We start from the raw sequence: 24,440 nt of genomic DNA, 5'->3' as shown, positions 1-24,440 counted from the left end.
CTTTAGTGACTAAAAAGTGAATTAAAACTTTTTATTAAAACAGTTATATAGTATACTAAAAGTAACTTTTAATAATAAGTTATATATTAATTTGTTATATTTTATTGTAACTCATTAATTTTTTTAAAAATAACTAATTGACACCGTAAAAATATCTTAATAATAATAAGACACAATAATATAACCTAAAAATGACCAATCGGCATCTTAAAATAAAAAAAAAATTAATAAATAAGTTTTGGAAGTAACCAAAATGTATATAAAATAATATGTTCTAAAAATTATTTTTTATGAAAAAGTAACTAATTAGTAACTTATTAACATTTTAAGTAACAAAAATGTTACTTTTTAAAACCCCAAAAACGATAAAAACACGACTTCAAGAATGTTTCAAATTCAAGGATATTATTTTTAGAATATGATATTTTTAGATGATGTAGTTGTTAAAATAATTATTAATAGCTTATAAGGCTAGTTTAGTCTTTCTCTTTGTAAAGGTTATTTTAGTCTTTTTCATGTTAAGACTTTAGTATAAATAATTTATTTTTCTATCATTGTATCAACCCTAATTTGCAATAAAGAGCAGCCTCTTCATTTCTCCTCATCTCTTTGTCTTCTCTCTTTTTGTTCTCTCTTTTTGTTGAATATTTAACGGCAAATCATTTTTGTAAATAAAATTTTGTAGTTGATTTTTATAATTATTTCATATTATATGTATATTATTGTAAAGATCCTAAATGAAATACAAATAGTTTATTGACAAAAAAGAAGGTATAATCAACATTCAGCAACTTATCCAAATTTATATATATATTGTACAGATAATAGATATATTGAGGGCTTCTAGAAATGATTTAATATAATCTAAATGTTAGCAAAGAGAAATCACCAATTTCATACGAGAGACGATATAGAAAATGAAACGCATAATCATACTCAAATGATTACTTACATTTTGATCTTCATAAATCATAAAACTTAAATAGTATGTTAGTGGTTAATAGCAACGACAGAGAACATCAGTGCTTACATTTACTACAATAGTGGGTACTCTTATTTGTGAAAATATTTCCGCAGTTGTAGCAGAATGCAGTGCCACACCTGCAATGCAATTAACAAAAACATACAAAATAAAACATTTAAAAGAATAAATTCTGATGAATTTTATTGGCTTCATAAAATTCATCTCCCAAAGTAAAGATTAATTTTCGTAGTCCTTGTGTAAATGGTAAGTTGAGCCCTTAACATGTCAAAATTGAAAGAGTTGTGCCAATTGCAGTAGCAGCCTTCCCTCAAATCCATACATTGTTTGATGAATGTTAGATAAGAAAAGAAACAATTTACATTCGTTGACAAGGTTGTAAAAAATACAATAGAACAAACAAAACAAGAGATGTTACAGGTAAGATTATAAACAAGCAATTAGAACAATTAAATTTCAAGTAACAAAAAGCATATAATTTTCCAAAAAGAACGCCGTATTTAAAAGTTAAGAATAAGTCCATAACATTACATGAATCTTCAGGGTGCTACAATCAAATTCTCAAAAACATCTTCAGTTCACCACAGAAGTATTTTGACAAATCAAAAAACACACAATTAAGGTTCCAACAGAATCATTATTTGACAAACGATATTGTTTTAGTCCAATTGAGAATTCTAATAAGCATATCTTTTCATTAATTTAGAAGAGACCTGCTTCTAGGGTGAGAGGCTGCTTATGGTGGTGAAGGATAACGTGCTCTATTATTAATATTCCCCTTTTTAGCTAGGTAACTCCCATGGTAACAAACACAATAAGTAAAACAAATAATTCAAGCACCACGTGCATCATTTGGCACAAAATGATGAAACATTCCTTAAAAGAAGTAACTACTATTTCAGACAATCAGGCTATTGATCTTTTTGGACTTTGGAGGTCGGACCACCGGAAAACGACTTTAGAGACTTTTGTCCGTTATGTCAATATAGTCTACCTACAACCGGTTTCTGGTCTCTTTCTACATAGCACCTTTTACTTCTCTATTTGTTCGAATAGCTAGCTAGCTAATGCAGTAAGAAGTTTCAATTGTAAGCTAAAGCCATGAATAAGACAAGTCATCTTCTAAGTATATATGGACAAGAACCATGAACATGAAGGAATGAATATTACAAGAGAAAAAGCAGGTAAAGCTCTCACCAGTCCACACCATTATTTAGACAACTGAACAAGCTATATCATTTGTAGTGGTACTTGAAGAAGGGAGTGAATAAGAAGAAATAAAATAGTTAATGACACTAGAAACCATGAAAGATACTTCCAAAGGAAAAAAAATAAAAAAATCTGACCTGCATTGTATGAACAAGCAACCGGATGATCTTTCAACATAGTATTTGCAGGTTGGACACCTTTTCCACTGCTTATTCTGAGCAAGGTTCTTCAACATAATATCTTCCTTCTCTCTCTCGTCCTTATTCAACTTCTGAAACTCCGCACACTCAATCCCTTCGTGCCAAGGAACCTTACACTGCGCGCAAAACATTCTATAGCAACTTGGGCACTCCGAGTTCGTTATCACCTCTTTTCCATCATCGATCAACATCACTGAGCAATCCTTGTACGGACAGTAAAACTTTTCAGTCCCAAGAATCAGAGCCTCACACAACGCCGTGCCCCACCTGTCAAACACCTCCGGGGGAAGTATCGAACGACAGTACTCGGGCTCCAATGACCCGTTACAACCAGAAACAGGGCAATCGATTCTCGTAATGTTATCTTGAAGCTTTGAAGCAACGTACCTGGCCATGCACCCGGAACAGTAAGAATGGCTACAACCTTTGATGCTAAACGACTCACTTCCAGACTTGGGTTCCGCGCATATCTCGCAAACGAAAGATGGGTCGTTGTTGGAATTTGAAGACTGCCCGTTTTCGGTGACGGAAGGACCCGTAAAGGGTTTCTTCCGAGTCTTGGGTGAGTTGAACCAGCGGACTCGGATGTCAGCGTCATCGTCGTTTTGATCGTCCAAAAACTGGAACCTTTCTCGAGAAAGATCAATGAAATTGGGTTTGGTATGAGGAGATTGGAGACGAGAAGCCATAATAGCGAGTTGTAGGTCGCGATTCTCATTGTACTGCTCCACAGAAATGGCGTTGGACTTGTTGGTACCCTTAGCCAAAATCGATTGAGAGCAAAATTCATAATCTTCAACATCAACGACTTCACATACTTCTTCTCTTTCCATTTTGGTCTTCTTTCTTGGTCTTCTTTGACTCGCCTCTACTGTCACACTCATGATCCCGGAATAGAGAGGAATTAAAAGGGTTTCCTCTTCCCTCTTCCTCTTCCCTCTTCCTCTTCTTCCTAATCCCGATTCTTTTTCTTTAAAGTAACAACAAAATTTCTTATTTTTATTAAATATTTTTGGGCTCAGTCCTCCTGATATGATTTACAGATTTTTATGATATGCTTTATGAGTATATTAGTCATATCATTATTTCCGCGTTACTTTACTTTGTTGTGCCTTGGTAAGCACGCTTTAAATGGTTTCCAAAAATATATATAATTATTTATTTACTGTAAAAAAAACATATACTGTATATAAATATCACCATTTGTATATAAAAAAAATCATAGATAGGATCATGTTCAATCATAGAACAATGAGTATCGATACGAGGATAATTTATTGCTGCATTACAGGGCCCACAAACCGCAAAAACCATAAAATAATGAAAAAAGTTTGTGGTTGTAAACCTAGGAGGAGAAGTTGCCTTTTCTTTCTTAGTAGCGCATAACTAAAAGTATATAGTAACATATAAATGAGTAGATATACATGTAACTTTATCCGATCACTTGACTATACCATAAACGAGTGGTACAATTAATATGTACAAACGAAACTTGAGAACTTGACTGAATCTGCGTTCTCTACGCGGAAAAGCAATAACTTAACCAACATCAATGAACCTGTGTTTTTGTACAGTTATAAAATCAAAGATGAGAAACAAACATTTAAAACCCAACGAATGCGACTGAACAGAGGACATGCAGGGGGGAGTACTGAAGAACTTCATATGGACAAGAGAGATGCTATATAGCATTATGTATATATATACAACGAGCAACTCAACGTCCGAAACTAGTGCCTTAGGCTATAATAGAGACCATCAAGAGCAGCATACAAAGGCTCAGCAGCCTTTGGCCTGTCCACTGTCCCAAGCAATATATCAGATGTTGTGAGGTAAGGATCACCGTAGAAACGAAGATTAGTATCCATCCTCGTAGTAACAAGGTTCCCTTCCAATGAAACTCCCACAAAGGCACCTGCACAAGAAGTGATATGGCGTCAATTATTCCATTTTTTCAAGCAACTGCTAGCTTTTACAATGGCGTTAAATCTACAACACATCCGCATGACATAAAAAAAAAACTATAAATGCCGACTGAGCAGGTTTAAATAATGACAAGGCTCCGTCATCTCACAAAATGCATAAATTGTAAGTCTGCAAAGCATTTGAACTACTGAGGCACACAAGAAATATGATTGATTTATGATACCTTTGCTACAGCTATATGTGTAGCACATGCCTGAACCTTTGTCTCCAGCGCGAAGATCAGCCTCCACCACTCTTCCAATAGGTCCTGCAGCAGCACTACAGCCTGCACCAAGAGAGAAATGCATGCGGCTACAAAATGTCTTGACGGCTTCCGAATTATGAAGAACAATAATGAAGTCCATAAGTTCACCACCAATCTGAAATAAAGAATAATCACCTTGAAAAGAAGCAACTAAACTTGAACAATATTAAGAGTTTCTACAATAACTGAATAGAAAGAAACTACAGGCACGACTTTAGATTGAAACACATTCTAGATGTTATTCCTACTTTCTATTTATTTCGTTCAACTTATTAAGCAGTAACCAATTGCAAATGTACCTGAGCACCCCACCCTAAGCCAATAGAAGATATGGCAGATGGGGCAGACCATGATCCATCTGACCTTCTGGCAACGACCAAACCAGTGCCAACTTTGTAAGAAAGAACAACACCAGCTTTAGCAACAGTTAGAATTGCAAGGCCTTTGGCTCCATTAAGAACAGCTAGAGGAATAGACCTTTCAGAATTCAGCCTACTAATCTGCCAAATTGAACAAAACAATATAAAGATGTTAAGTAATAACTAGAAAAGGCGGTTTCCACATCAAAATTTCATTTGTTTAAACACTAATTTCTGATATTTGGTAAGTACATAAAAGAAGACAGTAGCAGATACATAATCGCAAAAAAGAGGATGAGAACCATCCAAGCAGCCTTCTTCAGAAACCAATTTATTATATGATATGAAATAGTGAAATATTAAGCAATAAGTACCTGTCTTACACAAAAATAAAAAATAAAGAGGATTGAGAATCAGAATTGCACCTGGCAGTAACTTCTCAATGTATTGGAAGCTTTGTATATCTCATGTTCCATGGATAAACCAACAGGAAGATTCAACCATCCTCTTGTACATGTCCAATCCATTACATCGTGCTTTGCAATTTGCACAGCATTGCTAACGCTGTTGATAAGAATGCTCTGTAAAGGATCAAGCCTGTCATAACAAGCATCACAAACCCTCTGAGGATTCCTCTCTCTAAACTTGAGAGGTAACAAGCACCTTCCTTTAGAACAATTTCTACAAAAAATTCCCCCACAAAACCGACAATGATGCCGTCCGCGAGTAATTGCTGTAAAAGGAGCAGTGCACTGCATGCAAACTGTAGTAGCACTATCAGGAACCCAATCAGGGGGTTCAGCCTCCAACACTTCTTTGTAAGCACTATAATTGATTCCGGTGGGCTCGAGAAGGGGCGGGGCACTGGGAATGTAAACTGAGGAGTGTAAATAAGTATTTCCATCCTTGCCAGAGCCCAGGAACGAAACATTTGAACTGGGTAATGACTTATTCGCAGGAACATTTAAAGATTTATTACTCCCGGTCAAAATTGCAAATATCCCATTCAGCACATTTTTCAAATTTACCTCTGGTGTCTTATTTGTGAGTGCGGTATTACTGATATCCTCACCTGAATCATATTCGTCACCAATAAAATCTTCTGATCCATCGGGAAATTGATAGTATTCTTGTTTTGACGACTTTGATGATACTGATGGGTAACTAATATTGCCCTCCGGCACAGCCCATCCACTATCATTGAAGTCATCTTCATAATGGGTTTGGCTGTCCTCCTTGTCTAGCTTAGAGAGAGAAGAATATGTAACTCTACCCTCAAGAGATGCCATGAAGTACGTACAAAGTTAACAAATGAAAATCACCAAATGATAATGGCCCTGCAAATTAAATCAATACCTACGAATAAGTATGGACTAAAAACCGGATTACTACCCCAGACAGAGAGAGCGTAAATTAAATAAGGGAACGGAAAACAGATTAGGAACAAAAAAGGCAACACAGAAAACCCCCAAAACCAGAACGTTATTATATTCCTCCGAATCCCAAAAATAAATGCATGTTGGGCCACCATAAAAATCAAGCATAATTCTCCAAACACCAATTCAATACCACAACTCTACAAAATAAATAAATATATTGCAATTACAAAGTCATGGAAGGCCTCGAGCGAATTGCTAATACATGGAACTAGAGAAATTAGGAACATAAAACTTGGATTATTAGGGTTTCCGATAAAACACGAAATTTAAATTCAGGTAAGAAAATGAACCATGGGAAATACCTTATTGGGCGTTTGAGCTGTTGTTTATGGAATCGTATTCTAGAGTTTCGAATTTCGAAATCCAAAGCGAACCAGAGCACGATATCTAATTGTAGAGAAGAAGGAATTGGAGAAGAATGATCAAATTCAAGGTGATAATAATAATAGATGGAAATGGGATATGGATGTTTGGGTTTTCGATTTTCCCACTTTTACAAGAAAAGAGTGAAACGGCGTCGCTACAACGTAGGCTACGCTGTAAGACGTGTAAGTCCATCGTCACAAGAGAGATTCTTAAAACAACAAAACAAACAACAGTGAAAATTACGCCCTAGTACTCAATTTAAGTTAACCTCTTTAATTTTTACCCACTTTTTAAAACTTTTTGATTAATACCCAAATTATTAATGACTTTACCTATTATACAGTAGTCTAGTAGAACTGACAGTGAAATATTATTTAAAGAGAGAAGTAAATGACACGACAGAGGCAAATATTGAGATTTTTACATTAGACTTTTAGTAGTGTTTTAAGGTTAATATGAGAAATGTACTTAAAAAAGTGGGTAATATTCAACTAAATATTATTAGTAGCTATTTTTAGTTAACTAATCCTAAAACGGGGTATTTTTCAAATAATCCCATCTTAACAAAACCGTGGGCCGATTATTTGACCCAGCTCCTAAGATATGGCCCATCATTTATTTAGGCCTCATTCATCTCCTTGTACGTAAAACGACAATATGTTCTGTAACGAAAGTACTCCCTAAGAAAAAAAAACGAAACTGCCAACACAAAAATTGCCTACAACCTCAGTAAATAGTAGAATAAATATTATTTTTGTATAATTTCTATTTTATTTTGTGCCAAGAGGCTAACAAATTGATGATATGACATTTTATTTGTTGATATGACGTTATGTGTAGAATAATTAGCAATTTTACTCCTCTAACTTTGACCACTACCAAATTATGCTTTTTTTTTTTTAAGAAAACCAATTTTTTTTCTTAAAAATATTAATTATATCCTTAAAAATTAAAAAAAAAATCATTTTAAAAGATTAAGAAAATAATCCATACTAAAAATTATTGATAACAAATAACTCTTTTTATTACTTTTTCTTTTTTTTACAATATAAAATAAATATATCTTAAAATAAAAAATATAAATAAATCTTAAAATAAAGTTTGTTCCTTCTCCTCTTAAATTAATTTTTTTTTTATTTAAGTCATTCGTTATTCGTCCTCATCTTTAATTAAATATTTTTTCTTTGTTTTAGTATTTAATTTTAAATTTTTATTATAAAATAGATTTATTTTATATTATAAAAGAAAAGAAAAAATAAAAGTAAAAAAGAGTTATTTGTTATTAATTAAATTTTTAATTTTTAATTTTTAATTTTTTAAGGATTTAATTATTTTTTTTAAATAATTTTTTTATAAAAGGGGTATTATTATTTGTAGCGATCAAAGTTCGATGGCAAAATTGTAAATTAGTCTACATATGAGAGTGTCACATCAATGGATAAAATGTCACATCGACAATCTGTTAGCCACCTAGGACGAGATCTAATATAAGTCTCATATTTTAGTAACGTGCATAGTTTGAGAAGAATTTTTAACATCACGAATCATTTAGGGGGCACGATGATATAGTGATCATAGTTCAATGGGCAAAAATATTATTTATGAGTTTTTTGCTCTTTTTTTATAAATATGAAAATATATTAAGAAAATGTACATATGAAAAAAAAAATTGAGAATATTTCTCTCCCACAATTTATAAAAAGTAAAACAAAAAATAAGTTTATCAAATAATAATAATAATTGAATACCATACTTTTACATAATTGTCCCACATTCTTCAACGTGACCATATACTATTTTAATCACCAAAAAAAAATATTTATATATATCAAATAAAATCTTGCCCAAATAATTATAATTTTTAATTTATCAAATTTATATCAATATTAAAATTATGATACTTTAAATAGTTTCTCATATTTTTCATATAAGAATTAGAAAAATTATTAGTAGATAAATAATTGAAATAATTGATTTATGAGACAATTTTAAGTGGTAATCTATAATACATGTGTGTATGTAGATATATATAATTTAAGGTGAATTATTCAAACATTGGATTAAATAAAATCTATGTATATAATATATATATATATAAGTAGGTAATATGGCATCCAAAAATCTTTGAGAGACCTGTTATCTATTTAATTGGAATTTTTTATGAATATGAGTTTTATTGGGAGAGGTGATGTGTTATTCTATAATTTTTTTTGAGCTATTTTATATATTTTATTAGAATTTAGGTGAATTTGAGTTTTATTTGTATATGTTGAGTAATGATTTTTTTTTAAATTCCTACATGTTTTATAAATTATTGTGGGTGTTATACTTGTAGATTATAAATAAAGTATTACTTCATTCACTTTGATTTGTTGAACAATAATTAATATTTTTTTCTTATATGGGTGATTGATTAATACAAGTAGTTCATCAAATTTATATCAATATTAAAATTAATATTTTTTTTTTCTGATATGGGTAATATATTTATATATTTAATTTTTGTAGTATATATATCATTTAAATTTGTAAATATAATATTATATATTTAAAAATGATATAATATATATATATATATTGTAACAAGATGGCATATATATTGTATCACTTATTTTTTTTAAAGTGACATTCACAAATTTTGAAGAGGCATATATAAAAAATTATATGTTGTTATGATATTGAATTCATTTGAAGAAAAAGAATAGACTATCTAACACTTAATAATTTTAAGATAATAAAGAAAATTAAGACCTTATAATATTAATTTATTTTTGTTAGGTAAGGATTTATCTTTTGTGCTAATTACATAAGATAAAAGAGAAAGAAAAAAAAATGAAATTGTAAACTATGAATAGTGTTGACTGTGTTTTTAGCCAACGACGTGAAAACGTCAAATACGACAAACTTTCAAGAGAATGTAAACGACAACAGACAGTTCAAACAAGAAAAGTAAATAACACAAGAGATTTTATAGTGGTTCAGCCCCAATTGTCGGTAATAGCCTAATCCACTTAGAGTTGTGATTTATAGATCCGTACTCAAGATCAGATGGACTGAGCCAACTGAGTTTCTTCAATACAGATTGTAAAAATACAAGAATTCTCTCAAATGCCAGCACTTTCTCTCTCTAGAATACTCAGACCCAAATTTCTCTCTCTAGAAAAAAAAAAGCAGAAGAAGCCCCTCTCTAATCCCATAAGCCCTCTATTTATAGGCTTAGGGTCATACAACTGATGTCCCTTAGAATCGGGATATTTTATTATATTTATTACATTTAAATTACAAAAAACATTCAAAATGTAACCAAACCCCCCATTTGTGGGAAGAATGAGAGATTCTCGCGTATCTTGTTGAAGTTATTTATGGGAATCTTGACTTAGTCCTCCTCTAGCTAGTTGATCCACCTCTCCTACTGACCACTCATGCAAGTGCTGGTCGGACATGTGCATGGTGGTAGGACAAACATTTGTTGGTCGGACGTGCATGGTGGTAGGACATGCACTTCTCTCCTCTAACATAGCACTCTCCTCTAGCATGCCATGTTTCTCCTCGGACCAAATCCTTGGGGTCTCCTAGGACCACCCTCTTGGGGTCTCCTAGGACCACTCTCTTGAGTTCTCCTTGGATGCACTCTCCTTAGCTCTCCTAGGATGCACTCTCCTTAGCCCTCCTATGATGCATTCTCCTTAGCCTCCTAGAATGCAGTCTCCTTAGCTCTCCTAGGATGCAGTCTCCTTAGCCTCCTAGGATGCACTTTCCTTAGCTCTCCTCGGACCAAGGTGCACTTGGCTTGGTTATGACATCTTTCAAACAGTCCAAATTCTTCGTCAGTCTACCGGGTCACTTTATCACAACTCTGAGGAGTCAATGTATTTATTGACTATTTAATGTGTCTTTTACGGACCATGTACTGCCATTTGTCACCTCTATTGCCACGTCATTAATCTCCAATTTTTGGGTATAACAAATAGTTTCTCATATTTTTCATATAAGAATTAGAAAAAATATTAGCATATTAAAAAATAATTTATTTATGAGACAATTTTAAGTGGTAATCTAATACATGTGAGTTTGTATATAAATATATATATATAATATTTAAGGTGAATTATACAAAAATATCATTAAAGAAAATATATATATATGTTTGTAAGTCTAAGCTTTGAAGAGATGATGTTGTTAGAGGTCTTTTATCTATTTTATTTGAAATTTTTGTGAATATGAGTTCTTTTTATGTATTTATTTGTATATGTTAAGTAATGTTTTTTTGTAAAAATCTGACATGATTTACAAATCATTATTGACATTATACTTGTAGTTTACAAATAATATATTATTTCATTCGCTTTTGATTTGTATAAACATTAATATATTTTTTTCATGATTAATTAATTTAATATTGCCTAATTAGTTATAATTTTTGAGTTCATCAAACTTACATTAATATTTAATATATTATATATTATAATATTTTTTGTAATATATATTTTTAAAGTATTTAAATTTGTAAATTTTATATTATATATTAATAAAAATGATATAATATATAACATAACAATAATGTATATTATCACTTTTTTTTTTTTAAATCCGTCACAATCTTTGAAAGATTGTATAAATAGATGATCTATTATATTAATAAATTTAAGAAAATAAAAAAAATTGAGACTCTATAATATAAATTTATTTTTGTTATATTATCATTTATCTTTTCTGTTAATCTTATAAGACAAAAGAAAAAAAAAATTGTGATACTATATATAATATCTCATATTTTTTATATATAAGAATTAGAAAAATTATTAGCAAATCGAATAAAAAAAATTGATTTTTGAAATAGTTTTAAGTTATGAGTTAATATATATGTGTATGTATATATATAATTTTAGGTGAATTATACAAACATAGCATTAAAAATTTGAGAAATTACAAAATGTATACAAAAATTATAACTTTATATTATTACAAAAAAAATTATAATTTCTTTAATTTGATTATATTCTTTTTCTAAAAAAAATTATAATTAACCAGATAAATATAATTTTTTTTTAAATATGTATGTGGTTTTTTTATTATAAAACCACGCAAAGCTTGGATATATTTCCTAGTATATATATATAAAAGAGAACTTATGATTTACAACTTGAAATTTAAAAACAATAGTGTGAAGTCCGAAAATACATAGATTAGGACAATAGGTTGAAAAAAATAAAATATTATTAAGAGGCACCAGTGGTACCCAACATCACCTGACATGGCATACTGTTATTGGTGTAGTTTAGTATCGAGCTTCATATATTTTAATTTAAAATAAAATAAGTGAGACTCAATAATTAATTGCATCAATCAATTTAAAGTGGTGTTGGGCACCATGAGTACCCAATGCTTGGTTCAATAAGGATACTCATATAAGAGCATCTCCAATGCAAACTACCCCAACATTGCCTAAAATGTCTAAATCAACTAAAAAAAATAATTTTTTATTTTCTCTCTCATCCACATCACTTTTGGCAACATATTTCTTAAAAATACTCCAATGCAAGCTACCCTAAAAATTGCCAACCATGGTCCCCACATATTATTATTTAATATACCATTTTATAATTATAAATATTATTATACTAAATTTTTTTAATTCATATATTAATATAAATAAATAGTACATGATATTTAAATTAGACTAAATTTAAAAAAAAAACTTATAAAATGACATAATCGTAATTAATCAATCTAATATAATTAAAAAAAAAACTAATTAAAATGATTTCCAAATTTTGACCATATGTGTTCCACCAAGTCTGCTTGAAGATTGCGATGAATATTTCTATCACGAATTTCAGCATTTCTTTGCAGCATTGTCGGGAAGTCGGAAATAGGTCCATGCAATACTTCAACTGTTGGGGTGTTTGTAGGGCCGTCATCATAGTTAAAATCAACCAAACTCTCATATGCATCTCTTTCATCCTCGACAATAATATTGTGCAATATGATACATGCATACATAATATCTTTGAGAACATCTCTTTGCAAAAAACGTGCAGGTCCTCGTACAATAGCAAAACGAGATTGAAGTACTCCAAATGCTCGCTCAACATCTTTATGTACCGCTTCTTGGCATTGAGCAAATAATTTTCTTTTCTCTCCTTGAGGTAGTGGGATAGTTTTAACAAATGTACCCCACTCTGGATAGATACCATCTGCTAGATAGTACCCCTTGTTGTATTGTGTGCCATTTATTGCAAACTCAACTCTTGGAGCTTGCCCTTGTAAGATTTCAGTGAATAATGGGGATTGATTTAACACGTTCAGATCATTATTGGATCCCGGAACACCAAAAAATGAATGCCATATCCAGAGATCTTGTGATGCAACTGCTTCGAGCATGATTGTTGGCCTGCCGTGATCACCTCGCATGAATTGTCCTTTCCATGCAACTGGGCAATTTTTCCATTCCCAGTGCATACAATCAATGCTTCCCAACATGCCTGGAAAACCACGCACCTCCCCTATTTGAAGTAAGCGACGAATGTCCCCAGCATTGGGCCGTCTTAAATATTCGGTCCCAAAAATATCATTCACTCCTCGAACGAAATTGACTAGACATTCAATAGCAGTAGTTTCACCAATTCGAACATACTCATCAACATAATCGGCAGGCGCTCCATATGCCAACATTCGCATAGCAGCGGTGCACTTTTGTAATGGCAAAAGCCCCCTTCTACCGACTGCATCAAACCTCGTATGGAAATACTCTGAATGATTTTCTAGAGCTTGCACTATGCGTAGGAATACATATCTACACATTCTAAATCTTCTTCGAAATTGATATTCTGTATACACCGGTTCATCAAAAAAGTAGTCATCGAACAAACGTTGGTGTCCTTCTACATGACCTCTATCAATGTGGGCTCTCTTTCTTCCTTGTCTTGTTAAGCTACCCCCATCCATGAGCGCTTTGAAATATTGATCATCATGATCGTCAGTACACTCTGCAATTATGATATCCTCTAGACTCATATTGTCGTATGGATTCGGAGAATTTGGCGAATCCATTGTTGAACTTAGAGTATATGATATATGGGAATGAAAGATGAATGACAGAGTAAAATGAAGGATTGAATGGAGAGTTGAGTAAAAGGAATATTGAAATTTGGTATTTATAGACATGGTAGCCGTTTAAATATAGCCGTTAAAATATAGCTGTTAAAATATAGCCGTTGAAATGTAGCCGTTAAAATATAGCCGTTGAAATATAGCCGTTAAAATGTAGCCGTTGAAATATAGCCGTTGAAATGTAGTCGTTGAAATATAGCCGTTGAAATATAGCCGTTGAAATATAGCCGTTAAAATGTAGCCGTTAAAATATAGCCGTTGAAATGTAGCCGTTAAAATATAGCCGTTAAAATATAGCCGTTGAAATGTAGCCGTTGAAATATAGCCGTTAAAATATAACCGTTGAAATATAGCCGTTAACATAAATGATAATTTATTTAAATAAAATAAAATACATAATAATGTGATTGATACAAATACATAGCAATTACAACTTCAGGATATTATTCTTAATATAAGTACACAAGTTTTCATGATCTTTCTTTTGTTCATGAGTCATATGCGACGTGTCCATGATGAGATAATCCATGTATTTTGTCATCCTATTATCTTCTGCCTCTTTCTCCTTTATCTCCACCAATTTCTCCAATGCAGATGCTTTCCGTTCACTAATCTCTATAAATCTAGCATGTGTGTCTTTTTTTTCCTTCCCTTTTCTCTTTGCTGCCTTTTGGCCAGTAGGGCGCACTTCACGTACTTCATCATCACTGATGTCTGCATTGGAAGAAGAAGTAAATGCCCCTGTATCTGACACCTTTGTTCTCTTACCACCTTTTGTTTGGTACATTGTATTCCATTTCGGCTCATCCTTTAGCAATCTCCAACAATCCACAAGCAGAAAATTTGAGTTGTTATTTTCATATTTGTACAATTGATGTGCATTCTCAAGAATTTGCTCATCAGACCAACCACTGTGATGTGCTAATTGAACTCGTTTATAACATCCATTGAATCGCGCCACCTTTTGATTCATCTTGTTCCAATGGTCTTTGCATTGCCTTCCAGTCCTTGCTTGCTCACCTTTTTGGTTGGTGTTGAAGTAATCTGCGATTCGAGCCCAGAAATGTGTAGAAGTCTGGTCATTCCCCACAATGGCATCCTTAGATGTATTAAGCCATCCACTTATCAGAAGTATAGTGGCTTCCTTGCTCCATTTGACTTTACATTTATGCCTTGATTCATCTTCATTGTGTAGAACTACATTTTCCAATCCTTCAACACTATGTTCAGGTTGGGTTTCAGAGACAGATGTCGATGATGTTTCACGATTCAAATCAATACTAGATTTTTCCATACTTGGCCTATAATTTCTTGAAACCATTTCGGGTTGGTGTAGGGAAGGCATATGAAATGCATATGGTAGTGAATTTGTTGGTGTGAAGAATGGAGCTTGTTGGGGTGTGTTTAACGCCCAAAATGTGACTACACTAAGCGGTAGTTGTAGTAAGATCGGGCGGTCGATCCACAAGGAGGTAACCTAAAATCAAAAGGTTAGTAGAAAATAGCACAAAAAATTAGTAACAAGAAGTAAATAAAATTGTAAATGGAAAGATGGTTGAGATTTTGGTATTGTATTTTGATAAAGTAATGAAATGAAATAAGTGAAATAAAGGTAAGATGTAATCAAGAGTTTGAGAAAATGAAAGGTTTCAAGAATCATCCAAATGCTTGTTTAGTTACTTGGTTACTTGATTTACAAAAATACACAAGTAAATAGTTCACATCCCAACATTTACTTGGAAAATCTAACATTAAAGTCCATAGTTTTTCTAACAAAAGTTCATTTGAGTTATAAAGTTCTTTACTTTAAAAGCACAATATTAATCTTATGAAAAATCTAAAAATGACAAAATATCCAAAGGGCAATAATGCAATAGAAGATTAGACATAAAATTATGTATCAATATTACTTTTACTAATTAGAAGCACATAGAAAGAGCATGACTAATCCTATATACTATTAGCATAAGTAAATAGAGATAACAAAATAAAGATAGAGATGAAAGAACATAAATAACTCAAATATATTACATTAAGAACATAGTAAATCAAAGTAGCAAAATAACATCACTTGCATATGGAATCATCCCTAACATTCCTAGGAAGATTAGGCCATTATGCTCATGATTCTCACAAAATTCTAAGAAGAAAATATGAGAAGAAAGTGAGTGGAAATTTTGCTATAGTTTCTCTACTCTAAAAATTACATACCAAATGTGAAGAAAGTGTCCCTATTTATAGATGGGAAAAAGGACTAAAAAGAAATTAAACAACAAAAATGGGGTTTACAAAATAAATCTGAAATATTAATAATAAAATATGATTTTTAAAAAAATCAAATCTTATTATTAATATTACCCTAGCTATTTTTGTGTATAGTCAAAATGCTCTTTTTCTAAAATACCACAAAAAGATGAGTTTTAAGCTCAAAATAGGAGGTCCAAGGCCCAAAGAGCACACCAAATGGGCTGGTGGCAGCTGGTCCATTGACCAGCCGCAACCAATCACGGGCGGACACCTGGCGCGGCTAGATGGGCATGTGGACAAAACTGGCAGCTGGTCCCTTGACGACGTGGCGAGGCGTGGTTGGCTGGCAGGCGGCTGACAGGCGGGTGGCAGGCGGCTGACAGGCGCAGATGTCAGGTGGCAGGCGGCTCGGCTCGGCTCGGCTAGGTGGCGGCGTGGCTCGGCTCAGCTGTGGGCTTGGGGTGGGCCTGAAACCGTGGGCCTCCTTTGGGCTTCAAATGAAACAACAAAAAGAAATAAGTTAACTACAATAATGTCATTTTTCAAGTTTAATTCTTTTCTTTTCTTTTTTTATATTTTTTTTCTTTTAATTAGGCTCAAATGCATTATAATTCATGTAAATTAAATTAAAACTAATATTTTCCATTTAAAGAATATATCATAATAAATTCAAGAAAATATTATTCAAAACTTAATTTAATTTGAACTTAAACTTGATAAAATGACATCTTTTGAGCACTAATCAGGGTGTCTCAATAGAGCCAAAATTTTGGTAAGGGTAAGAGGACATGGGATAATTTTGAGAATTTGGAAAACTTTGGTTAAATTGATAATATTGAAAATTTGGATTTTGAGGATTAGTAGAAGGAGTATTTTGAAAATTTTGATTGAAATGAGAATATTGAAAATTTTGATTTTGGGGATTGGTATGTGGAGAAAATGATGAATTTTGAAAATTTAGATTTTGGGAGTTGGTATTTGGAGAATTTGGAAAATTATGAGAATTTTGGGAATCCATTGGTAAAAAAATAAATTTTGTGATATTGATAATTTGGAAGAAAAATGTATGAAATTGTGTGAAAATTGAATGAAATAGATGAGTATTTATAGAAGAATTTTTTTTAATATATTACCGCTTTTTACCAACGGATACATTTCTTTTATAATATATATATGTATAATTAAAAAATAATAATAAAATATAAAGAAGGCACCGTTGCCTCACCGAGGCAACGGCTCCTTCATTATTAATTGGCAACTTATGGCTACAATGTTAAGCCATTTTTTTATATGGTTGCCTGTCAGAAAAAGTCTATATATTAAGCAACGAACCAGCATTGTAGTTGCTCTAAGGGACAATAATAAAGAAATGATGAAAATGAACCCAACATTCCCAATCACCTTTCTTAAAAAAAAAAAAAAAAAAAAAAGAACTATAGCTTCTACGAAACACAATTACTTAAAAATTGAAAAAGCATTATACAACCGATTATATCTCAATGCAATTACTTTGAATTTGAGGCAATAGTTGTGAGACGTGAGCCCTCTTACGTCATCAAAATCCTTCCTTAATTGGAGAAGTATTTCATTCTTTTTCCCCCTTGTCTACCCGTATCCAACCAAGTTCTCTCATTCTTTATTTCTTTATTTTAGTAAACATGTGAATAAAATTATTTGTATGTAAATGAATCACTTTCACACTATCATAAAGCAATAGAGATTTTCTTGTCCTCTGTCCTAATAACCAAATACACTAAAAACTACTACTCCCTGTCTAACATGACTTCTCCATTCTCCCAAATCGAGGCTTGCGCAGAAACTTGAACAAAGATACACTCTGGGTTTAGTAAGTTGTCAACATTTTATTGGTAAGAACAGGAGGGAGTGAAGGACTCGATACCCATTAAAGAAGAACAACATTGAATTAATCTTGTTTGCCTATCAAATTAAGTGCACCGTCAACCAAAAAAGTACAACTGAGAGAAGTCCCCATAAAATTTTACAAAAGTGTCAGGGAGCTTCCAATCTCATACCCTAAGTTTCTTTCCTGGTTGTAAATCATCATCATAGTGACCACCATCATCATTCTCCTTGTCATTCTTTTTTCTGGCAAGTATCTTGTTGATCTTGTGAAGCTCATTAGTGAGTTTCTGGTCCTTATTCTGCTTCCGCGTCTTCCGACCATCTTGCATTTTAACACCAAATTGGAAAGCAGCTTTTGGCATGGCTTCCTTCTGCTCATTGTATGTTGCCCACTCCTCTTCTGTCTCAAAGTCCCACCGATGGAGCCGACCTTTTGCCTGTTGGAAAATGATGATGGTTAGGTCTTCTAAAGCAACCAGTATTGTTTGCTTCACACTCATTGTGCAAGGAACTTAAGCAAAGCATTATGCATACACATCAAGCACAACAGCACACAGCAATAATCTTGCAAGTCAAGCATACCAATTGAAGCCCTAGAAATAAACTACACAGGCAGAATTAAAAGAACATAAGTTCAAGCGTGACTCTGGATAAGCAAAATAAATTATTTAAGTTTACCCGTCCACCCATGTCCATTTTTGATAAGTCATCTTCATCATCACTGTCCACAACCTCACGATTATACTCCTGATAACCAGGGTAACATTCAGAATAACTCTCAGAAATAAAATTAGGATCCTTTTCCCGAGCATCTCTTTCCCTCAATTGTTGAAGTCTCTGATCATCCCGCTTAAACACAGAGCCCAAACCCCGGTCCTTCTCTTCTTGGGTCATAAAACGTGGATCTTGCAGAACATTGTTTTCTTCTGCTTGCAGATCATAAGCCTGCATGTTTGGCTGGATATACTGATCAGGATAAGCTAGTTGTTCAGCGTATTGGTACTCCTGCCAGTCTCCCTGATAGGAACCAGCCAATGCTTGAGTTTGCATTGCATCATACCCAGTCTGAAGTCCAATGACACAAAGTAAAGTCAGAAAACAGACATATTTTACAATATATACCACTTCTTCCCTGATCTCGAAACAATAATTTTTAAAAATTTTAAGCCATTCACAAGTTTATGATTATATAGACTTGATATCTTAAACAAATAAGTACTGATCCACATACTGTTTCTTGCCATTCTTGAGGTAGTGCAGGCGGTTGGACTGGACCATAAACAGGTTCTGTAAAATAGGAAACTTTCTCCTTATTTCGTGGAGACTCTTCCATATCCTCTGACACAGGGCTTTGGCTCCCATCTTTACCGGGAATGTCATACTCCACACCTTCACCGACAAAGATGTCCTCTTCTTCTGCTCTAGCAGTAGCAACAGTTGGGCCTTGGTTCTCTCTGGAATCCACATGATTTTTCCTAGGAGGAAGAGGAGGAGGGGGTGGCAGGATCTCTCGTTCAGTTTGAATCTTTGAAAACCCACTATCAGGCTTTGAGTGCTTATCATCTTCATCATATTCATGAGCCAGAGCAGATATCTTTCCTGTAATTAAAATTTACAAAAAAAACTCTTCAATAAACAAACGTCAAAGCAATGACAAAAGGGTTATGCCATGAAAATTGAAGACAGTTTCTAGAATGGATTAGATATTCCGGTCACTTGATTGAGGACATGTTTCCACCATTGCATATATCAAGTAAATAATGTGAAACAAATTTATATATTTATATATATATATTTAATCAAAACAGATATACATGCTTAATAACTTCAATTTAGCATCAAGATGATATATATCGACAAATAATTCCTCATCCAGATATAATTGTACCTTTTTTCCCTGGAAAGACTTTTAAGTTATACCAAATCTGACTACTGGGACAGTAGATATTTACAGAGCTTCCAGGATAAATTATAATAACGCTTAGAAATTTTGGTGTTCTTATAGATTATATTTTACCTCAAACAAAGAAAATCTCAATACTATTTATAAAATGAAATAAACTTATAATGACATGCTTGGAAATATCCACAAATTTCAAGCTACAAATTGCTTGCAATTATTACCTTTTACATCTCTATCCTTCTTTTTCTTTTTGAGAACCTTCCCAGAAGATCCAAGACGTAAATATGACATGATTTTAGAAATTCGATCAAGCACAGAACCATCTACACTGACAGTAACCATTTCCTGCCCAATGATAATTACATGAAGTTTTGAATAACATGTACATTATCGAAAATAAGATTGCACAAGGGTTAAACAACTTTAAACCTCAGGCTGTGGACAGTCAGCTCTACTCCTATGCACCGTAGTCGGAATGTCATGAGAATATCCATTTTCCTGGTACAAATGGAAAAAGAAAAAGTGTTAGAGCACTAAAAATCTTACAGGAAGATTAAATTATCTGGGACAGGCCTATAGCCAAATTAATTCCCATTGCAGAACTTTGGACATGTTTGGGTGGTAGTAGAAATATAAAAGTCAATGAAAACAACCATTATAATTTACCATGTTAAAAATAAAAGCCATTCTACCGGGAAGGAACATTTCATTTGACTTGATAACAGTTTGGGGCTTCACTATCCATTGATAAACAGACTGAAAACACACATAAGACATATGTTAAGCAATTTATGATCTAAAAGAAATAAAATGGCTCTTTGTTCATTCAGAAAATTAATGAACCTTTGCAGTCGCAGTGCGAAACAACAACTGTTGATCTTCCTTGGATGCCCTGTCATAGAACAACATGAATCTGTCAGTGCAGGTGTTACAATATGGCTACATTACTACCTCACGTGAATTGAGAAAGAAAGAAAAAAAAAATGGAGAAAAAAAGGTCCTCTGTTTTCAAAAGCAGTATCACCCGCTAAAAAACGAAAATACAAAACAAGGAAAAGTAAACAAATATTTGAGAGCAAGAAATCAAAGTTTTTAATCGCATAAATCTCTTCTTATTTTTCCCAAAGCATACTAAGTGAGGTTTCATTAAGTGTTGTTACAGAAATAAGAAATTAATATATGTCAATAATTGTCAAATCATAACAAATGAAATTTCACTTTTCCAATAAACAACCTAGAGTTGGATGTCTTAGACTTCAAGACATACTAGACCTCAGATTTGCAAAATGCATGTGTATCTAGGGCTGTTCATCAAACCGCCCGCACCGCACCACACCGCAAAAAAAATGTGGTTTGAAATTCTTCGCGGTGCGATCGCGGTTTGAATTTTCACTAAACCGCGCGGTGCGGTTTGCGGTTTTGAATTATTAAAATGCGGTTCAAACCGCACCGCACCGCATATTATAAAAATACTATTTTTTTATATTTATTTAAGTCTAATATGTTAAAGCCTAACCCAAAGCCCACTAATTCTATTGCTGAAAGTATTTTAGTTGTATCTTTCATATTGATGTTGGAATTTAATTAGTCTCGAGTTTGTTCTATGTTGTTTTAGGTATGTTGCTGAAACTTTATTAAGATTATTGACTTATAGTTGTTGTTGTAACTTTATTAGTCTCAAGTTTGTTGTATTTTCTTAGGTGTTTTGTTGAGCCATTATTAAGATTATTGTATTGTTGAAAGTTTTCTTATTTTTTATTTTCAAGCTTTAGGTGTTGCTGAAATATTAATATGATTATTTATGATAGTTTAATTATTTGGTGGTAGTCCAAACCACCCAAACCGCACCACACCGCACCATTTTTTTGCGGTGCGGTTTCTGTGATTTTTTAGTTTCGCGGTGCGGGTGCGGGTGCGGTTTGGAAAATTAGAAAAACCGCATGCGCGGGTTGGTTTGAAAAAATGGTCAAAAACCGCACCACCCGCACCGCGTACAGCCCTATGTGTATCATATTCTCTAATACACACATGTGGCTACTAAAACTGCCAGTTAGTTTTCACTTAATTTGATCCGGTCTAAAATGGCATCCTTGTTAAATCAAAAACAAAATTCAGTGCTTTTACCCACATTCATCCTAAAGCCAAAAATAATTATAATAATAAAGTAATTAGCATCTACATAGTCAGAATCCACAAAACATGGCAGACTATAATGGCTCTTGAAGTTGGCAATAAAGAATATGCAAGTTACCTAGGTTGTTTTCCATCACTTTCCTCACCAGAATCTGGCTTCTTGTCGATTTCACTCCGAATTTTATTAAGTAAAGCATAATCCAATCCTTTCACCAGGTGAGTATGCTCCACATCACCTGAGCAAAAGATAGAAGGGTTTTCAGCTATAAAAGCTAAGCATCTCTAAATAATATACTTCATACACAACACCAAATAAGATACCCAAAAAGAAAAAGGACATGATCTTTTTAAATTAAGCAAAACCCATTATGAAACCAAACAAACAAGTAACATATTTATCTCTAAGATTCAAAACCAAACCAAACAAAGAAGTTTCAATGATAAACAATAACACAAACCTCCGAGGTACTTGCTCTTCTCTATGGAAAACTTTTGTGCCTCAGCTGGCCTAGAAATATCGTTAAAATATAGAAAATCAACCAAATAATCAGAACAAGCAAGCAAGCAAAAGAACACCCTCTTAAGGTTCATCAAGAAAAATGGAAACAATGAATAAAATCCAACCCAAGATCGACAGTTCCAGGTGGAGCAACGGCGTGAAATGAGCCCAATTCAGTAGCTTCATAATCTGGGTTTTGATCCTCCCTACGCTCTTTTGCTCGGTCTCTATATTTTGGAAGTTCAGGCTGTTCTGCTGCTTTCTCTTCTCTGCCCAATCCACAGATACAGTAAACTATTAATTGTAATGCATAGAAATGTACTTCAAATTTGTCCCAAGACTCCATTAAAACAGCCTCTTCGTCAAACACAATTGGAACAATAAAATTTCTCACAAAAAAAAAATCCGAAACTCGCTTTAAATAGAAGTAAGCAAAATTCGAAGAGGTAAGTTGCTTAATTATAAATTCAAGGACGATTTTTTTTTTTTTGGTTAAATGTCATAGAAGAGAATACTCACTTGCGACGAACAACTTTTTCCTTGTAATTTTTCTTTGCAGAAGTCATTGTGGCGACTAAATCAGAAATTATCTCAACTGTTTTTTATTTCTTTCTATCAAATAAAACTCTCTACCATCAGAACAGAAAAAGTTGGTGAGGACCGGGGACTGGTCTTCTTCCCCTTATTAGGGCTCAACCTGAACTGGAACGAAAAGCAAATACAGGATAATTGGGGCTTTGATTATTGTTTGGTCCAAATATTCAATATTTGTGTCGTTTAGAACAAAAAAAAAATGAAAGAAGAAAAATTGTCGTTTTATTAAGGATGTATATGGTAATTTTGATATTTAAAAAATTACCCACTAATTTTTTTCTTTCTCTTCTCAATATATTTTATTTATGCCTACAGTATTTGGAGAGAGTAATAAAATCAACTCCAACTATTTAGCTTCGCACTCCAACCAACACCATTAGATTTAGGTATAATAACAATTTGTCATCACGCTAGCCAAATATAACGTAAAATGGTTAGCCAAAATAATGGCATATTATTAAATAAAAAAAATAAAAAATGTTAGGACATAAAGACAAACTAATCAACTTTTGAAATGAATACATGTTGGAAATTAAATTCGTTAAAATTATTAAGGGGTGTTTGGATGAGATTTGGGTTTGTGGAAATAAAGTTAGAGATGATTTAGATTAAGGGAATGTAAAACTCAAGTGTTCAAAATGGTTAAGATTACCCTCAAATCAAGTTAAAAAATAAGACTCACTTGGAAACACAAATCCCTAAGCCATCAAAAATAAATTTATTAAGCATGTGATAGACTTGATATTCGCATTCCCATCAAATCAAACCCCTATACCAAACACTCCCTTAAAATAATCAACTTTAGCCGAAATAGAGAGCATGGTTGGAGGAAATTTAAAAAAGTGACTAGGCATAATAATTTTTTAGCTACAAATTAGCCAGTGTGGTTGGAGATGCTCTAAAACCAAACTTCATTCACCTGTTCAAACTGTCAATGTCTTTCTTCACTAGGTTGATTACTATTATGAAGGTTGGTTAAGAGCTTAATTTCTAAAACCTCGTTTTGGTCTGCAACATGCTTTTTCGAGAAACCTGTTTTGTGGCAAGCTTCTTGTTTTGGCTCTCTTAAGTTGAATGTAGATGTTGCTATCAATGTAAAAGATGACATTGTAATTGGTGTTATTATACGTAATTTTGAGGGTTTTACAAAGTAATTTCCAGGCTACTTATCTCTTAAAGAGGCTGAGGTTTTGGCTTTTTCTTATGCTCTACGATCGTGTTTGGAACTTGGCTTTATTGTTTCTTTTGTAGAAAGTTATTCAGAAGTTGTATCTCAACATGGTCGTCTTCTTATAAACATTAG

At 32.9% G+C, this 24,440-nt stretch overlaps 5 protein-coding genes across 5 annotated transcripts; all 5 read right to left on the bottom strand.

Annotated features, from left to right (window-relative positions):
- Positions 1-841: 841 nt before the first annotated feature.
- Positions 842-3,437, bottom strand: LOC133797359 (E3 ubiquitin-protein ligase RSL1-like). The gene is made up of 2 exons (XM_062235238.1): positions 2,329-3,437; positions 842-1,101 (listed from the first exon to the last, which is right to left on the bottom strand). Exons 1-2 carry the CDS (start codon positions 3,273-3,275, stop codon positions 1,020-1,022), a joined length of 1,029 nt encoding a protein of 342 aa, XP_062091222.1. The 5' UTR covers positions 3,276-3,437; the 3' UTR covers positions 842-1,019.
- A 337-nt stretch (positions 3,438-3,774) lies between these two features.
- Positions 3,775-6,883, bottom strand: LOC133797357 (uncharacterized). The gene is made up of 5 exons (XM_062235237.1): positions 6,722-6,883; positions 5,406-6,317; positions 4,921-5,121; positions 4,541-4,736; positions 3,775-4,306 (listed from the first exon to the last, which is right to left on the bottom strand). Exons 2-5 carry the CDS (start codon positions 6,267-6,269, stop codon positions 4,122-4,124), a joined length of 1,446 nt encoding a protein of 481 aa, XP_062091221.1. The 5' UTR covers positions 6,270-6,317; positions 6,722-6,883; the 3' UTR covers positions 3,775-4,121.
- Positions 6,884-12,489: 5,606 nt separating this feature from the next.
- LOC133793812 (uncharacterized) lies at positions 12,490-13,604 on the bottom strand. Its single transcript, XM_062231084.1, has one exon. The coding sequence runs from the start codon at positions 13,587-13,589 to the stop codon at positions 12,537-12,539; it is 1,053 nt and encodes a 350-aa protein (XP_062087068.1). The 5' UTR covers positions 13,590-13,604; the 3' UTR covers positions 12,490-12,536.
- A 370-nt stretch (positions 13,605-13,974) lies between these two features.
- On the bottom strand, positions 13,975-15,219 carry LOC133795437 (glutathione S-transferase T3-like). The gene is made up of 2 exons (XM_062232889.1): positions 14,361-15,219; positions 13,975-13,985 (listed from the first exon to the last, which is right to left on the bottom strand). Exons 1-2 carry the CDS (start codon positions 15,217-15,219, stop codon positions 13,975-13,977), a joined length of 870 nt encoding a protein of 289 aa, XP_062088873.1.
- Positions 15,220-18,048: 2,829 nt separating this feature from the next.
- On the bottom strand, positions 18,049-23,283 carry LOC133797356 (suppressor of mec-8 and unc-52 protein homolog 2). The gene is made up of 11 exons (XM_062235236.1): positions 23,063-23,283; positions 22,669-22,812; positions 22,503-22,552; positions 22,163-22,280; positions 20,755-20,803; positions 20,578-20,667; positions 20,341-20,409; positions 20,133-20,256; positions 19,240-19,607; positions 18,687-19,073; positions 18,049-18,445 (listed from the first exon to the last, which is right to left on the bottom strand). The coding sequence occupies exons 1-11, from the start codon at positions 23,107-23,109 to the stop codon at positions 18,173-18,175; spliced, it is 1,719 nt and encodes a 572-aa protein (XP_062091220.1). The 5' UTR covers positions 23,110-23,283; the 3' UTR covers positions 18,049-18,172.
- Between the last annotated feature and the right edge of the window lie 1,157 nt (positions 23,284-24,440).

The sequence above is a fragment of the Humulus lupulus genome, chromosome 8 (assembly GCF_963169125.1).
Source record: "Humulus lupulus chromosome 8, drHumLupu1.1, whole genome shotgun sequence".
Classification (NCBI taxonomy): Eukaryota; Viridiplantae; Streptophyta; class Magnoliopsida; order Rosales; family Cannabaceae; genus Humulus; species Humulus lupulus.
The sequence above is the reverse complement of the archived record's forward strand: the minus strand, read 5'-3'. Positions and strand labels throughout refer to the sequence as shown.

Bases quoted from the DNA above. Each gene is read 5' to 3' on its own strand.
- LOC133797359 (XM_062235238.1), bottom strand. From the start codon at position 3,275: ATGAGTGTGACAGTAGAGGCGAGTCAAAGAAGACCAAGAAAGAAGACC. The intron at 1,102-2,328 runs GTCAGATTTTTT...ATTGCATTGCAG, and splicing joins TGCTTGTTCATACAATGCAG to GTGTGGCACTGCATTCTGCT.
- LOC133797357 (XM_062235237.1), bottom strand. From the start codon at position 6,269: ATGGCATCTCTTGAGGGTAGAGTTACATATTCTTCTCTCTCTAAGCTA. The intron at 4,737-4,920 runs GTACATTTGCAA...TCTTTATTTCAG, and splicing joins GCTTAGGGTGGGGTGCTCAG to ATTGGTGGTGAACTTATGGA. The intron at 4,307-4,540 runs GTATCATAAATC...CTTCTTGTGCAG, and splicing joins CACATATAGCTGTAGCAAAG to GTGCCTTTGTGGGAGTTTCA.
- LOC133793812 (XM_062231084.1), bottom strand. From the start codon at position 13,589: ATGTGTAGATATGTATTCCTACGCATAGTGCAAGCTCTAGAAAATCAT.
- LOC133795437 (XM_062232889.1), bottom strand. From the start codon at position 15,219: ATGGTTTCAAGAAATTATAGGCCAAGTATGGAAAAATCTAGTATTGAT.
- LOC133797356 (XM_062235236.1), bottom strand. From the start codon at position 23,109: ATGACTTCTGCAAAGAAAAATTACAAGGAAAAAGTTGTTCGTCGCAA. The intron at 20,410-20,577 runs GTAAATTATAAT...CATTTGTACCAG, and splicing joins TGGCTTTTATTTTTAACATG to GAAAATGGATATTCTCATGA. The intron at 20,257-20,340 runs GTTTAAAGTTGT...ATCATTGGGCAG, and splicing joins CTGACTGTCCACAGCCTGAG to GAAATGGTTACTGTCAGTGT.